Here is a 14,345-nt window from a genome sequence, read left to right as displayed (position 1 = left end):
AGGATCAGTATTCAGTAGGCAAGACTTTTACAAAGGTAATCTTCTAGGTTATTATACATATATATCTCTAAGATTAGGATGTCAAGTTACAGTCTTATTCACCTGATAAGGTGGGAAGTAAGTTAGCCATCTTTCAATATGGGTAGCATACCATCCAGGTGCTAGGCATCTCTTTTGGAGAGCTCTAAGCTCAGATGGTGCCCGAGGTCCAGCTGTGATCACCTGATAGAAGCTGAATTTTAGAGCTGCAGGATCTTCATGTGATCGCTGATGCTGTAAAAGAAGTTACATTGCTGGAACTTTACAGACCACAAAAGTTGGTAAAATACGACAAAACCAGTTGGTGTTACTGACCTGGTCTTACTGACCTTGCTAGGAGCGATTATTTACATTAAAAGTTACTTAAAGTTAAGAAGTCCTTGTCTGTATTAATTCATTGAAAATGCTGGGATAAACATTGCTTGTATCAATAAATATTGTTTGTATCAAAAGAAATCAGAAGCTAGACTGATAATAGCAATAACAAAACATAATGTATAAATGTTTATTTTCAATAAACTGAGTGGCAGGTTTTGTACAAATGAATGGGACATAATAAACACAAATACTAAGCAGCTCTGCTTCTACTAGTTTCGTATTTTCTTTTTCCAGCTTGCACAAGGTAAATACTCAGAAAGGCAAATTTGAACACGGGTATTTATAAGGATCATTGGATAAGTTAGGTCTCAGTAGGTTTCTAGTCAAGCTTCCTGTACAAAGCATGGTAAGCTATGTGAGCAGACTCAGGACTGTGATTACTTCTCATCAAAAAATAACATAAAATATGTCGTAGAAGTTCTAAGAACTTTGTTCTCTTTGGAATTTTATCTTTTTTTTTTTTTTTTTGTATATCTTTATTTTGCCAAATTCCTGTTGAAATCTGCAGACCAGAAGAACAAAAATGTCTTTATCTATCTTGTATTTTGAACATGAACTAGATAACTGTGTCTATAAACTAATTTTTATATGTGCTGATTACATAAATTAGTTGAGTAAGTAAGCATTTTTACATGCTTATATTTCAGACAGACTTTTGAAAAGTGGTTTCTGGTATTTTAACCCTTAAAAGATTTTCAGGTTTACATTGACAGATACCTCAGCCCATGGGTGATCATATATGGTGCACTGACTAACGAATAAAGCTTGTATTATCCAAACCCTTTACATACATATATATACTGAAAGGATATACAGAGAGGATTCAAGGCGGAAACCTTGATTTGTGCCTGCCCGTGTTCTTCAAAGTGCATACCTGGTACCAGGAATACGCCCGATCAGATGGGTCAATGAGGATGGTGATGATCTTGGCCTTGGGGATGAGGGAAGCAGCTCGCTTAGGAGCTTCCTCAGAATGGAAGTAGTTGGCACTTTTCTCAAAGAGGAAGTCAGTGGTGACATTAGAAGGAGTGGGGAAGAAATCCATGTACCTAGGAAAGCAGCATCATTTTCAGAATTACTTAAAAGTCACACAAAGGTTGACAAATCTGTTAAGTATATTTTTATTCTAGAATAATCAATTAAAATAATAGCCTAATCGCCAAATAAAAGCCAAGAGAAGTTTACATTATATTTTTTATCATATTTGACTTGGTACTAGCTTTCTTCTCACTACATATAACTAGATATTGCAGCTATTTTTTGGAAACCAGATGAAAATGTTAGGATATTCATGTATCTTCTTAAAATTAGTGAATTCTCACTTTCCATTCAGAACAAACTCCTATCTAAGTCAAAAGTAGAAAATGAGTTTTCCACATCTGGCCTTTTGCTGACATCAATTACAGTGCAATACCATAAGAAAAATATATTCATATCAAAATTGCTTTTACTCAAAAGAGAAAAGAGCTCACTTATGTGGGGAAGATGCACTGAAAAAGCCTCCCACAACTTCATCAGGTGAAAGGTTTCTAAGCAGTGACTGCATCTTTCACTTATTGTTCTATGAGTCACATTTTTGTGGAAACATGGGTTGTATTCCTTTTAGTTTTCTTCATGAGCTTTCCTCATCCGTTATGAAGTTGCAGTTAATTTCCAGCAATCTGCTATGTCACATACAGACATGGCCCTCAGACCACTTTTCATAATTATTGGGGCAAAGAATAAATGGGAAATGTTGGTCGTCTTGATTTTTCAGTTAAAATCTGTATTGATAAAATAAATGCCATTTAAAACAACCTCTTCTGAAGATCATGCTGAAATTTCTTCTAGTGCTTAGACTTTGTTCTATTCATAGAAGTGAACTACTTCTAATACAAATGACTTGCTCTTGTGGGCTTTGAATTTGTGACCATTGCAGCCAATGCCAGAAGACTTTGTAGGATGGAACAGACTGATGTACATGCGGTTTTCTTTAGGACAGAGATCTCACAAGATGATCATTAGCACACAGGCACTGATTGCAAGGTACTTGGAGAAAAGGAAGGAATCTACAGTGGTTTTAAGAAACTGAACTCTGTGACACCCGATTCTGAGAAGTTAATTCTTATGAGCAACTTTTATGTATACATAAAGCAAACATTGTTAAGTTATTGTTTTGTGCTTCTTTGCCATGTGAATGGATACCTGTCATCAGAATTGTGCAAGTGAAGCAGGCTGACCTTCCAATGACAATTTTCTGTGCGCTAGACAAGGAATAGTAGTTGTGGATTCATTCAAGGTCTGAAGAGTAGCAGCTGGTAGATTACCTTGTATCAGAGAGACTTAAATGATGTCATGTGAAGGGGTCACGAATGTGTAATATGCTCAAAGTTGCACTCAAAAATTCTGCTACTACGCTGCATAGCTATTGCTAGTCTCACAGGCAGACTGCATGTAAAAAAGCTGAAATACGAGAACAACCAAACAGAACAGAATGAAAGGCTGTCACTGCCTTGCTAGTTTATTGTTTTTATCTGCCTAACGCTAATGCAAATATCTGGGAACACGATACTATTTCATTGAACAAACAATGGACTCTATTTCCCAAAAATATGAGGGCTGATTTGATGGAAATTATGAAGTTATACCATTTTCTGCTCACAAATAAAATTATTAGAAACTAATGACCCAACCTGACTGTGTGACCTCAGAATGTTTTACCAGAAAGTCAACAGCAAAGAAAAAGTCCAGCTTTGAAAGAGGCAATAGGCACTAAAGGCAAATCTGCTCTAGATCATGTATGGTGTCATTATGCTGTTGTACTGAAGTCCTGGTAGCAGACTGAGTGAATACAAGGCAATGAGAACTCCAAACTTATCAGGAAACATTTAACATTAAATATGGCACTATGCCACATTTTGGGAAAAAGTTAATTGATTCTTCAGATAACATGGCAAATTTGAAAAAAGTATTAGTTGATGTGGTCTCAGTGAAAAATAGTAAAGGGATTGGACAAGATGGGATACCAAGAGGTTATAAAGTTTAGGCTCAACATTTCTGCTGAACACAGACTGCAGAACTCTTGCTTAGTACCTCATTCATAAGACAATTATGAAACTCGACAAGGGCAAAGCTGAGAAGGCTTTAGAGAAATTTGTTTAAGAAATCTGTAACAATACTTGCATAAAGAAATGCATGACTGGTCTATTTAGACTTCTTCATTTCAAGAACAGAAAGGTCAGTTCTCATCTTACTGTTCTGTTATCACTACTGGGACACTACAATATACATCTATACCTCTTTCAAGACGGCAGTATTGAGGTTGCTGAGGGCTGAAAGAACCCTTTCCTGCTTCTGTAGTAGCCTTGGTCTAAATGTAAGCTCAGACAAAGACTAAGTCAATCAGCTCTGGGAAAAACCTGTATCTCCATAACCATAAAAGAAATTGAACTGATTGTTATTTGTGAATACCCTTGCCTTGAAAGAATCCTAGTCAATTAATGGACTAACGAGGAGAGATCTTGTATCTCATTACCATTTGGTAAGCTCATTACATGCCAGCATTAAAATACACTATCAGACTGAAGGTCTGAGAAATTTGTCTTGCAGACAGAATGCAAATCTAAGAGTTAAGTAACTACACCAACGGGTAGTTCTGAGTATCCAAGACTTAACTGTGAGAACCTGGCGGGGTGAGCGGGGCACACAGTGCAGAGGTACAAATAGCCAAACGGGTGCTGTAGAGGGAGAACCTGTCAAAAGGATGTACCTGGTCTGTACAGGTTCACCACCGGGAACTTTACGCACCAGCGCTGTGTTAAGATGAAGGCAATTTGGCACACGTCTAGCAGACAAACTGTATCTGCGTGTTAGCAAAGTGGATACGGCAGGAGGAATGAGAGAAGCAGCAAAGTGGTCTTCTAGCAACAGGAAAACGTTGATTTTGTGGAAGAACCGGCTTACTGTACTTAGGCTGTCTCCCTCAGTGTGGACCCGCTATACCTCACTTGCATGCTGTCTTCTCTGACTCCTCTGTCCTCCACATTAAGGAGTCAGCTTTTTAATTTCCAGTCATTCAGCTGGCATCTCTCTATTGGTAATAACTGGCTGACTCTCTACACTTTGTAATAAGAATCTGCTGCAACAATTAGAACTCTGTAAAAACTAAGTGACTTAAAAAGAAATTGGATCTGACATATCTGCACTAAGACCCTATAACAGTGTTCACCCTGTTAACTTTATGGATGAATACAAAGTCGAAGGCAAGAAAACTATCTTCCCTTAAACTAGGGGGGGCGGGGGCAAAAGAAACAAGACAAAATATCAATAATCTTTCACTGGTGCTCCCCAGCCACTACAGCACGTTACCACTTTTCATCTTGTAGTGCTTTATACTCAAGCATTTTCTGAAAGTAAGAGAAATCAGGAATGACCTCCTGGGTGTAGCTATGTCCAGTGATTCCCTGGTAGCCATAGTGAATGTGGCAGCAGTGAATACATTCTTTTTTAGCATCACTTACTAACCCTTCGGAGACACTAACGTTCTCCTAATTACCTGGTCTTTGAAAAACATTTTGAGAGGCTTTCCCCGTCCACCTTTTACCTGATTGCTATTTCTAAATCCTATTTAAAGGAAAAAATGCCTCTCCCTGATATTACCTTGTTATCTCTTAAGAAATAAGATTTCCAACAGGAACATAATTTTTGCTTCCATATATCCAACTAACAACCATTTCTGTCCCAACTTCAAAGGCATGTGTAATGAGAAATACATATTTTGTTACTGTTTTGCATATATTAATATATGGATATTTACAAGAAAGCCTCAGAAAAGTTAGTGCATTTATGATACTCTATAGTAAGACTGTTATTCACTTGCATTTATTTATCATTTTAGAAGGACACTGAAGGTTATTTTTTTTGTCTCACTCTCTATATAAACAGTTACCATTACCAACAGTAATGTCATTTTTGTATTGTTCACAATATATAAACTTTTATATTTATACTAATAACCCATCTTACCAATCAATCCCCCTGTGGTAGTTATTTCTATTAAAGAACTGTACCTCCTCAAAGGTTTTTGGGCTGGGGGAGTTACTAATGATGGAAGGATGCATGATCAGGAACAAATACAAGGCTGTGGTACCTGCAAATAGGATACAAGCCCAAGATTAAAAAAAAAAAAATATGCACACACACACTTTTTTGGGGGGTCATACTTGCAGAAGGACTAAACCAGCTTTATTCCATTTTATTTCAGTGAGGGGATGCTGATTTATGTCACCTAAGAATCTGTGCTTTCTGTGCTTTTACATTGAAGACATTTAAAGAACTGTAAATAGTTAACACAGAAACTGGAGTTCCAATGCTGAAATCTGTTTTTCACACTTTTAATAACTATGTTTTTAAAATAATTATTGGGTTTTATGAGACTGTCACAAACATAATTTTAAAATCTTGCACTCAGTAGCTATTGGGGATTGGTGAAGATGAAAGGAAGTACATTTGCAATTTTCTGATTACAGAGAAGAAAGTTAACCATTAAGTTAATTTATAAACTACTGCCACCTTGCAATTCAAACTGTCCATTAGGAACTTCTTGACTTGAAATAAATGCCGTGAAATAACAAGTTTCTATAAACAGGACACTTGCAAGACAGACAAGAACTTGCACTTAAGAATCTACACCATTTGAAAAATGGCTGGCCTCTCCTCTTTCCACTTTGACAAGATCTTGTCTATCTTGTTGATCTCTTTATCAAAGTGTTACTCTTTTGACATAAAGCCAAAAAATTCTGACACACACCTGAATCCTGCATTTTCAGTAAGTGTACTGTCTGTTGTTGTAACTTACATTATGAAACTATATTTGGATTGTATCTGAAAATAACAAAATGCTATTAGATGATCAATATCTCTACACAGCAGTCTGAGTAAAAAGTGATTAATTGGTGTAGTTCTTTGAACTTACACATAGACTATCTTGTTGAAATACAATAAAATCTCACCAGTTTTTTGGGGTCCTACAACCAAGAATTTTGGCAATCGATCACAGGTTTTTTCTTTAGACCAGATATCTCTGTGCCGTTTGTCATCACAGGGATTCTAAAACGGAGAAGAATAACTAAGAATTTCATTGGTAATCACACCTGCTAAGGTTCTCAAATTATGTTTATATAAATTACCAATTTTTCACCAACGTACAAATATTCTTACCAGGAAATACTATTTTTCTTTATGACAGAAAACCATGTTATGTATTAAAGAACTATTTCAGTGATTCAGAAAGGTATTTGCAAGTAACCAGGCCAGAAACGGTTATCTTTTAAGTGATGGTGTCTTTTTTTTTGATGAGACAAGTGTGTTGAGGAAATGTGGTTTACATTCTAACTCCTTCATAAATATCTACAGTTGCCCCAGCTACCCAACAGACCCTGGGACAAGATCATTTCTCCTATGAAATGTTAGTTTGTTCAGCAGAATTACACCAAAGACAAATCTGATCCCACATACTTAAGATGTGGGAATCATTCAAAATCAATTGATCAATTACATACAAATTAGGAAGACTTAAAATTGCTAATGAATTATCTAATTACTTTTTCTTTTACATTACTGTAACAGCTACCACCCTATGCACGCTGTAGTTTTTAAACTAAAATAGTAAATTAATTATAATTTAAGGATTTCCATTCACAAATCCATATTCTGATCCTCCAGCTCAAATCAGTACATAATACTGAATGCTGGTTTTTCATGTGCTGCTTTACAACTGAAGCAGTTTAAATTTGGTTTAGATATGCTACTTGCAAACAGTTTTTGACACCGCTGTTTGGCAGTACCGCACTGAGACAAAAGGAATTACCAATCTTCTAGGCTTAAAAAAATGTAACTGTATTCAGATTCACGTGCATTATAGACAAAAGACACCACATTCAGTATATGTTAGTCACTGTTCCTTACAAATTTCTTTCCTAAGTAATTCCAATTTTTCAGGTCATTTGGCTACAAGACAAAAATTCCATTTTTAAAATTCATTCTCTCTTAACATTATGCAAAATTCTTGACATTTTTCCCCTCGTTCAATGTTTTATTCAATAACAGCATGAATTTCAAGATGTATATTTAAGTCCAAATTTGCAATCTCATACTCAGAGTCTAAGTTGGCAATTCAATATCCAGTGCTAGAAAACATTTGAATAAGCACGTTTAAATTACATTTTTATGTTTGATTTAGTAAAGCTTGCTCCTTAGAATACTTCTACCAAGTCACCTCAAAAGAATGATATTTGTGATACATATTATCACTGTAGGGACACATGTCCCTAAAGCACTCAGACATTCCAGTGAATTGGTTGAACCATTGCCGAGCATGTGCAAAAAGAACATGGCAGCGTTCACCGCTCGGTGCGGTAGTTTCTTTTTAGGGACTGTGCTCTTAGCGCTGGGTGATGGGCTGAAGTCGTGTCAACTGCAAGGTCAGTGCAGGCTTCAACCTTAGCAGGTCTTCACATTCCTGATGTGTCCGATTTGCTCACTTACAAGAGTGGGATAATCAAGCAGCAGAGTTGATAACATCAATGTGTTAAGTGCTAGTAAACTTCTTGCTTGGGTAGTTCTCAGCCTTTTGTGACTAACTTTCTAATCTCTCTAATCTATTTCTACTTGGCTCCTCAGTTTTAGCATTAAGGTAGCCACGGTCTTAACGCTCTTTTCTCTTTTTGGATGCCCTCTTCTCCTCACACACTTGGAGAAAAGTTCATTTCTTTAATGGCCAATTGCTAAAATATGCATATACATCTCTCTGTCAAATGCTTCATTCCTGTTAGTTCCAAAAGGAGAAGAGAAATAACCCAGCGTGCCTTTCCTGCACTTCCCACATTTCTAAAAGCAAGTAAAGTCACAAATAAAATTAATTAAAGATAATTTTCATTACACATCTTACTACATATTAATTTCACAACCTTTCTACGGAGATTTACGTGACACGAAAAACAGTCATGTACAGTGCAGCTTCAGTAAGCTGTTTTATGGAACCAACTAGTAAATCTAAAAATATTACTGCTTTTCTCTACAAGAAACTAAAAACTTCACAAAAAACACCATCAAGAAGATTTTTTTCTGATCTCTTCATCAGCAAGCCTGCCTACCTGCCAGAGAGGGTCCTTTTGCTCAGGGAATAGTTCAAAATACTTGTGAGCCAGCTGAACCGGAGGAAGAGTTTGCAGTTTCAGGTTTGTCCAGGTATGAACAAAGTTGGCCAGATTCACAAAGGTGTATAACCCCAGGCGGTCGTTTCCATAATTAGACAAATGTGTCATGAAGATGCTAATCTTCAGAAAACAAAATAAAGACAGAAGACATTGAATCTTTATATCACTAGATGGCAGTGTAACCACAGATAATATAAATTTAATTTGCATTTTGCTCTTAGAGCTGCAAGACTTTGATCACATTCACTTAGATCTTACTATCCTTGCTCTTTGTTGAATTACATCCTCCTTCTCAAGTCAACTCAATGCAACGAATGAAGAAAATGGTGGAATAGGTACTATGAGCTCTGTGTGAACTAGGATATTGCAATTTTACCCTGGGGTTGTACAATATTTACATAATCTTCATGTAAATTTACTTAATGGAGAATACAGCAAAAACGATACCCACAGTTTTACTTCAAGTGGAATACAAATGCAATATTAAAAACATGAGTTCTGTTTTCGTGGAAGAGTAAAGAAGTCAGAGACCAAGAGGACAGCTGACCTCCATTGCTGTGATTCAAATCTTGTTGCTCCAACTGTAAGTTTTATAGGATAAGAAGCTCATCTCTTCTACAAAGCTGTTCCGTAAGCCCTGGGCAGACAGTCAAATAATACGCAGAAACTAACAAAAAAAATCTGAAACCTGATGGAGTACTTGCAAATAATTGTGCATAAAAAACTCCTAAATAAAAAAAAAAAAGCTCAATATCCCATCAATTGTAAGACTGCTTGCATTTTGCTCTTCCAACACCTTACTGTGAAATTGCTACTCAGCCAAATCCTCCCTGCTACATCCCTTGGTCCAAATGCCCTCTCATACTCCCACTGGAAGCAGTGCTTGCCGTGAAGGTTTCTCACAGGAAGGGCACATTTGGACGCACATAAACGATGCTGAGGAGCAGAGCAGGAATACACAGACTGCAAGGATGGCCTCTCCGGGACTGAGGATGGGCTGAAGACTGAAACTTCTGTTTTGCAAAATGATCCATTTTCAAAGTAATTTTTCACTGATGAAATAGTCTGTTCTTACATTAAATTCTGCAAACTTTTGCCTGTTTAGCAGTGATTTTTTTTTCAAAGTTTTTTTTTTTTTTAAATAGGAGAACTCTCCCAAGATAAATTCTCCAGACTAATTTCCATTAAAAAATTAGAAACATGACTCTTTTTATAAATAAATCTGCTAATGCCATGAATGGGCAATTTCTATTTAAAGTAAAACTTGATGTAAGCCACTTTAAAAAGGCTTATTGTGGCCATAATTCTGAAATTAATTCAGGAACTGAAGTTAATCTTTTGTAAAGGAATTCCAGCCTTCAGTTTAAAAAAGAAAAAAGAAAAGAATGAAAAACTGGAATTACAGCTGTATGCTTTTGTTTCAGAGTATTTAAAACACTGGCTTTCTTTGATATAAAATGTTCAAAGCTACTGAACTTCTATTTTTGACCACTTAACTGTAATACTACAGAGTACTTGCAGTGAATGGACACAGAAAATGTGTTTTGTTAATAGTGTCATTTGGTGACACCTCTTGGCTTATAAAGTAAGCTGAGGGCTTCAGTTTGTCTGACTCAAGTAAAATTAGAAGATGTACCCTGCTAAATCATTAGGATACAATCTTTCTTTTCAAATAGGACTGAGATTGGGAAAAAAAAAAAAACCAAAAAAACCAAAACAACACTCCCCTTTAGGCAACCAATAATAAGCATTTTGCCAAATGTACAACCTCTTCAAGTTTCCTTTTTTATTTCCGTTCTCAAAGCATGAACAGCCCAGCCAGAGGACTATGTTGTTCTCAATAACGATACAATCAGAGGGTTTCCATAAAAAAGGTTAACTTGTTTTCTTGACAGACTCTTACTTTCCTACACGTGGCTTGACCTCTGACATTCATAGTGTCAGTTCACCTTCCAGCAACTCCTCACCTGCCAACTACAGCACTGCACTGGAAGAAAAAGCAAGAGAACTTGAAAAGATTGCTAGTTCAGGGAAAACAGATATTATTCTTTCCCTGAAGGGAATATCACTGTAATTTTAAGAATGTCAGACTGTGGGCTGAAAAATTGATCGGACATATCATCATAAATAATTTCCAGCATATAAAACTGTGTCAATGAAGGGGAAAAATATATCAGAGATATGAGTTCCCATTTTACAGGGTTTTTTTTTTTTTTATGTCAAATACTTTATGGTTAATTATTTACAACAAGAAGAAAGATGATCAAATGCTGGTTTATAACATAAATGACTAAATCATGTAAAGAAGTCCATACTTTGTGTAACCAAATACATGATCTAATATACAACTTCACATTGTAGAAAAAGCCGCCTCTACTTCTACATGGCACCAAAAATATTACAGATCAGCTGAGACTATCTTCCAGGAAAATCTGAACAAAAGGTTTTCCCCTCCTGTTGATACTGTACAAACAAATTCCTAGTAAAATCACTACCGCTACCTGTGTAAAATTAGCAAACTACGATCCTGTGCTTCACAGACCAATGAGCTATTGCTGATCCAGGGCCTAATTCACCTGATCTGACCTGAGAACTACTTTTGCTTTCAGCTGCAAAGGTCTTTACAGGCTAAGCTAGCAGCCTGCGTAACTAACAGGAGCGTGATGCTGCAATGGCCACACTTACATTTCTCTGAGAATGATCTTGGACCACTTTGCACACCAGGGATCCCCATCAGAGGTGGCTGGAGTACGTGATGCCAACCTGCCAGCCACCCTCTCCTACTCTACGGCGTTCCTGCAAGTGTGTCGACACCAGCTACGCAGCCACGGCACTGGGAGAGATGTATAAGCTGACCCTCTGGTTTCCCTGGCTACAAGGAGAAAGTGCCACAAGTGCCATTTTGAGGGATTTCACCTTGGTGCTGGCCCAGCTGCAAGGGACAGTGTGTTGCTACGCACTTCCCTGCTTTCCTACCAAGCTGTGCAGAAGGACAGAAACTCATACCATTACCCTTCCATTTGCAGGTGTGCAGTTTCACACCAAGACAAACCGTAACTATTATTTTTTGCCTTCCATATTGAGTTATGAAGTTTTGTTTTGCTCTACCATACCACATTCTGCTTCATTCAAACAAGTTCTAACTGATGAGAAAGATTACTCTCTCTGTGCCAACTAATAGTTAGCACGCAATGCTATTAAAGATTTATTCTCTTAAAACCACAGATCAGGAAATATAAAAGGAATCCTTTGTGGGCATCTCAGAAGACTACATCTAGTAAATAACACTGTTTGTTCAATAATCTTGCACCTCTGGGAAATGCTGTAAAATACAAATAGACCTTCATATATTTCTTTATTCCTTCTTCAAAAGGGAAGCTGCTGTGAATGGATTTATATTTACTCTAACAAGCATTATAGCCTCCCTTTCAGTTAAAAGGAGCTTACTTGATTTTCTTATTTCCAGCCCTCTTCTAAAATAATTTCTTTCAGGGCATCTCAGCATTTTCTTTACCTCAGTGCGAGAAGGATCACCCTTTTTAGCTGTTCCTCGTAAACAAACTATCATCTTGGTTACACTTCAATGCACACTCTCCACAGGATTTAGTATCTTTCACGAGGGGACTGAAATGGAATGCAGACAAGTTTTAAAATGGTGGTTTGGGACTAAATCTGGCCTCTGGGCAGCAGCTCCTTTCTTGCTCCCACCCATCGTTGGATCAGAGTAGCAAAGGTGCTTTACTCTGCCTTCTCCAAGAGCCTTATAGGCAGCTGTATGACCTGCTCCTTCCAGCTTCTCCTCAGCACTTCTGCACTCCTCCTTCCCCAGAATGAAAGGGCAGAGGGCTATTTCTGGTTTGCCCTCCTTCCCAATCCCTGAGTTTATTTGGGATTCTGACTAGAATGCTGAGATGTAGGGAAATGAGAACAAGCACTCAGGAGAAACAGCTTTTACCTTTTTGAATGCTTATTCTGTGCTGCATACTTCCTTATTACAACAACATTTCCCAATTAGATGCAACAGCTTCTAGGTCAACAAAATCGAGCTGAGACCGAGATTGAGTTGCTGCTATTAAATCACATGTATCAGGAAAAGATGAACCAGCATGATCTAATTTATGTATCAAGAACAGAGAAAACAACAGATGCTTAACAAACAATTTACACTAAATGAAAAAAATGCAACAAGTTACCCAGTTTGTAGTGATGGATGTTATTTTAGCAGGCTGTATATTTTAAAAAATATTGATCACTACAAAATCAATAGTATTAGGATGCTGCACCTATTAAAATTATACAATAAGGACACTACTAAGCTTCTACAGTCTTTGGTAACAGTTGTTTTCCTGACAAAAACAGAGGTGCCTGCCTCCCAAAGGAATGACATTACCCATCCATTCCCAAGCATGAGCAGCCCCTCTTACAGCTGCGGGCTTGTGCCATGTTTGCACTCCTGGCTTCTTCCCCTGGAGTCAAAGGGTCTCTATTTTTGGAAAAACAGGGATGAGAAGAACCAGTCAAGGATAGTGTGAAAGACTTCCCCCCTCCTCCCCCCAAGCTCCCTGTGAAGGTGTGGAAGGCTGAATTACGAAGCTTCTCTAGGTTGGGACAGAAATGATTGATGGTGAGCAAGACTAGCTGCTCTGATGGAAAACAGCAGAGAGGATATCTTTGTGCTGCACAACTGCAAATATTCCCGCTCCCATATATCCTGATAAGCAAACCGTACCTTGCTTCATACTCAAACTCCATTTTACACAAACATTTTGCAGATGAACAGGTTGCACTTACACCTCACTATTATTCTTCATACTCCTTTTCTGTTTATACCTCCTTAATGGCGTACTGCATCAGGAGGACTTTTTGATTTGGTTCTAGTTACAGTAACAATGCAGGAAAGAAAAGAAGTGGCAATGTCTACAGCGGAGTGAAACAAATTAAGCACAAAAGCCTGTAGAACAGTAAAAAGCCTGTAGAACAGTAGTGTACTAAGCCAGTGGTCTCCAAACCTTTTCTGATCATGCACACCTATCAGTAAAAAATTTTTAAGCATGCACCCTCAATGTATGTATATTTATTTATAAATTATATACTTCCAATACTGAAGTTCCAATATTTTCTTCCCACACCCAAATGGATCATCTTGCACACCCCCTGGGGTGCACGTACCCTATTTTGGAGACCACTGCACTAAGCTGTCCGGATCAGACTGTAACCCAAGAGCAGAGAGAAGACTCCCTGTTCAGAGGTTAGCTGTACCCTCTTTGGCAAGCATCAGGGAAGTGGAGAGAGAACTCAGACTTGCAGTGACATTGATATTATTGAACAGATTTATTATTATTTTGGCATTTTAAATCTGGAATTAGAAGAGCTGGTACAAGAAAAAATTGGTAATAACCATTTCTTACAGACTGGGCACATCTTTCTTTTTTTTATCGTATATAAGTCTATTGCAGACAATCCAACTTGAATAAATTCATACTGTTAGACCACTCATCAAGATACTTTTGTCATGGGCACTGTGTCACCCTAGAATCTGTGCAACAGATTAAAAGGCAGCATTGAGGCCTCCCAACTCAATGAAGTTAAGCACAGCACTTTAAAATGAGGTTAAATTATGATTGACAATTAATTAGGTGATCACTGCTGGCACTAGAAGCAGATGCATTACCAGGTTAGTATATTGCTGATATTTTAGCTACTGAACAAATGTTTACAGGCCACAAGAGTATG

At 37.5% G+C, this 14,345-nt stretch overlaps 1 protein-coding gene across 1 annotated transcript in view; it reads right to left on the bottom strand.

The window, feature by feature from the left end:
- Positions 1 to 14,345, bottom strand: part of LOC104023792 (bifunctional heparan sulfate N-deacetylase/N-sulfotransferase 3) — a 65,176-nt gene that overhangs the window by 9,253 nt on the left and 41,578 nt on the right. The window contains exons 6-10 of the mRNA XM_075708762.1: positions 8,550 to 8,732; positions 6,408 to 6,504; positions 5,422 to 5,545; positions 1,292 to 1,466; positions 103 to 273 (exon numbers count right to left, since the gene is read on the bottom strand). Of these exons, the coding sequence (XP_075564877.1) occupies positions 103 to 273; positions 1,292 to 1,466; positions 5,422 to 5,545; positions 6,408 to 6,504; positions 8,550 to 8,732 (750 nt within the window). The remainder of the gene's footprint in view (positions 1 to 102; positions 274 to 1,291; positions 1,467 to 5,421; positions 5,546 to 6,407; positions 6,505 to 8,549; positions 8,733 to 14,345) is intronic.

Source organism: Pelecanus crispus, chromosome 4 (assembly GCF_030463565.1).
Source record: "Pelecanus crispus isolate bPelCri1 chromosome 4, bPelCri1.pri, whole genome shotgun sequence".
NCBI lineage: Eukaryota > Metazoa > Chordata > Aves > Pelecaniformes > Pelecanidae > Pelecanus > Pelecanus crispus.
The sequence above is the reverse complement of the archived record's forward strand: the minus strand, read 5'-3'. Positions and strand labels throughout refer to the sequence as shown.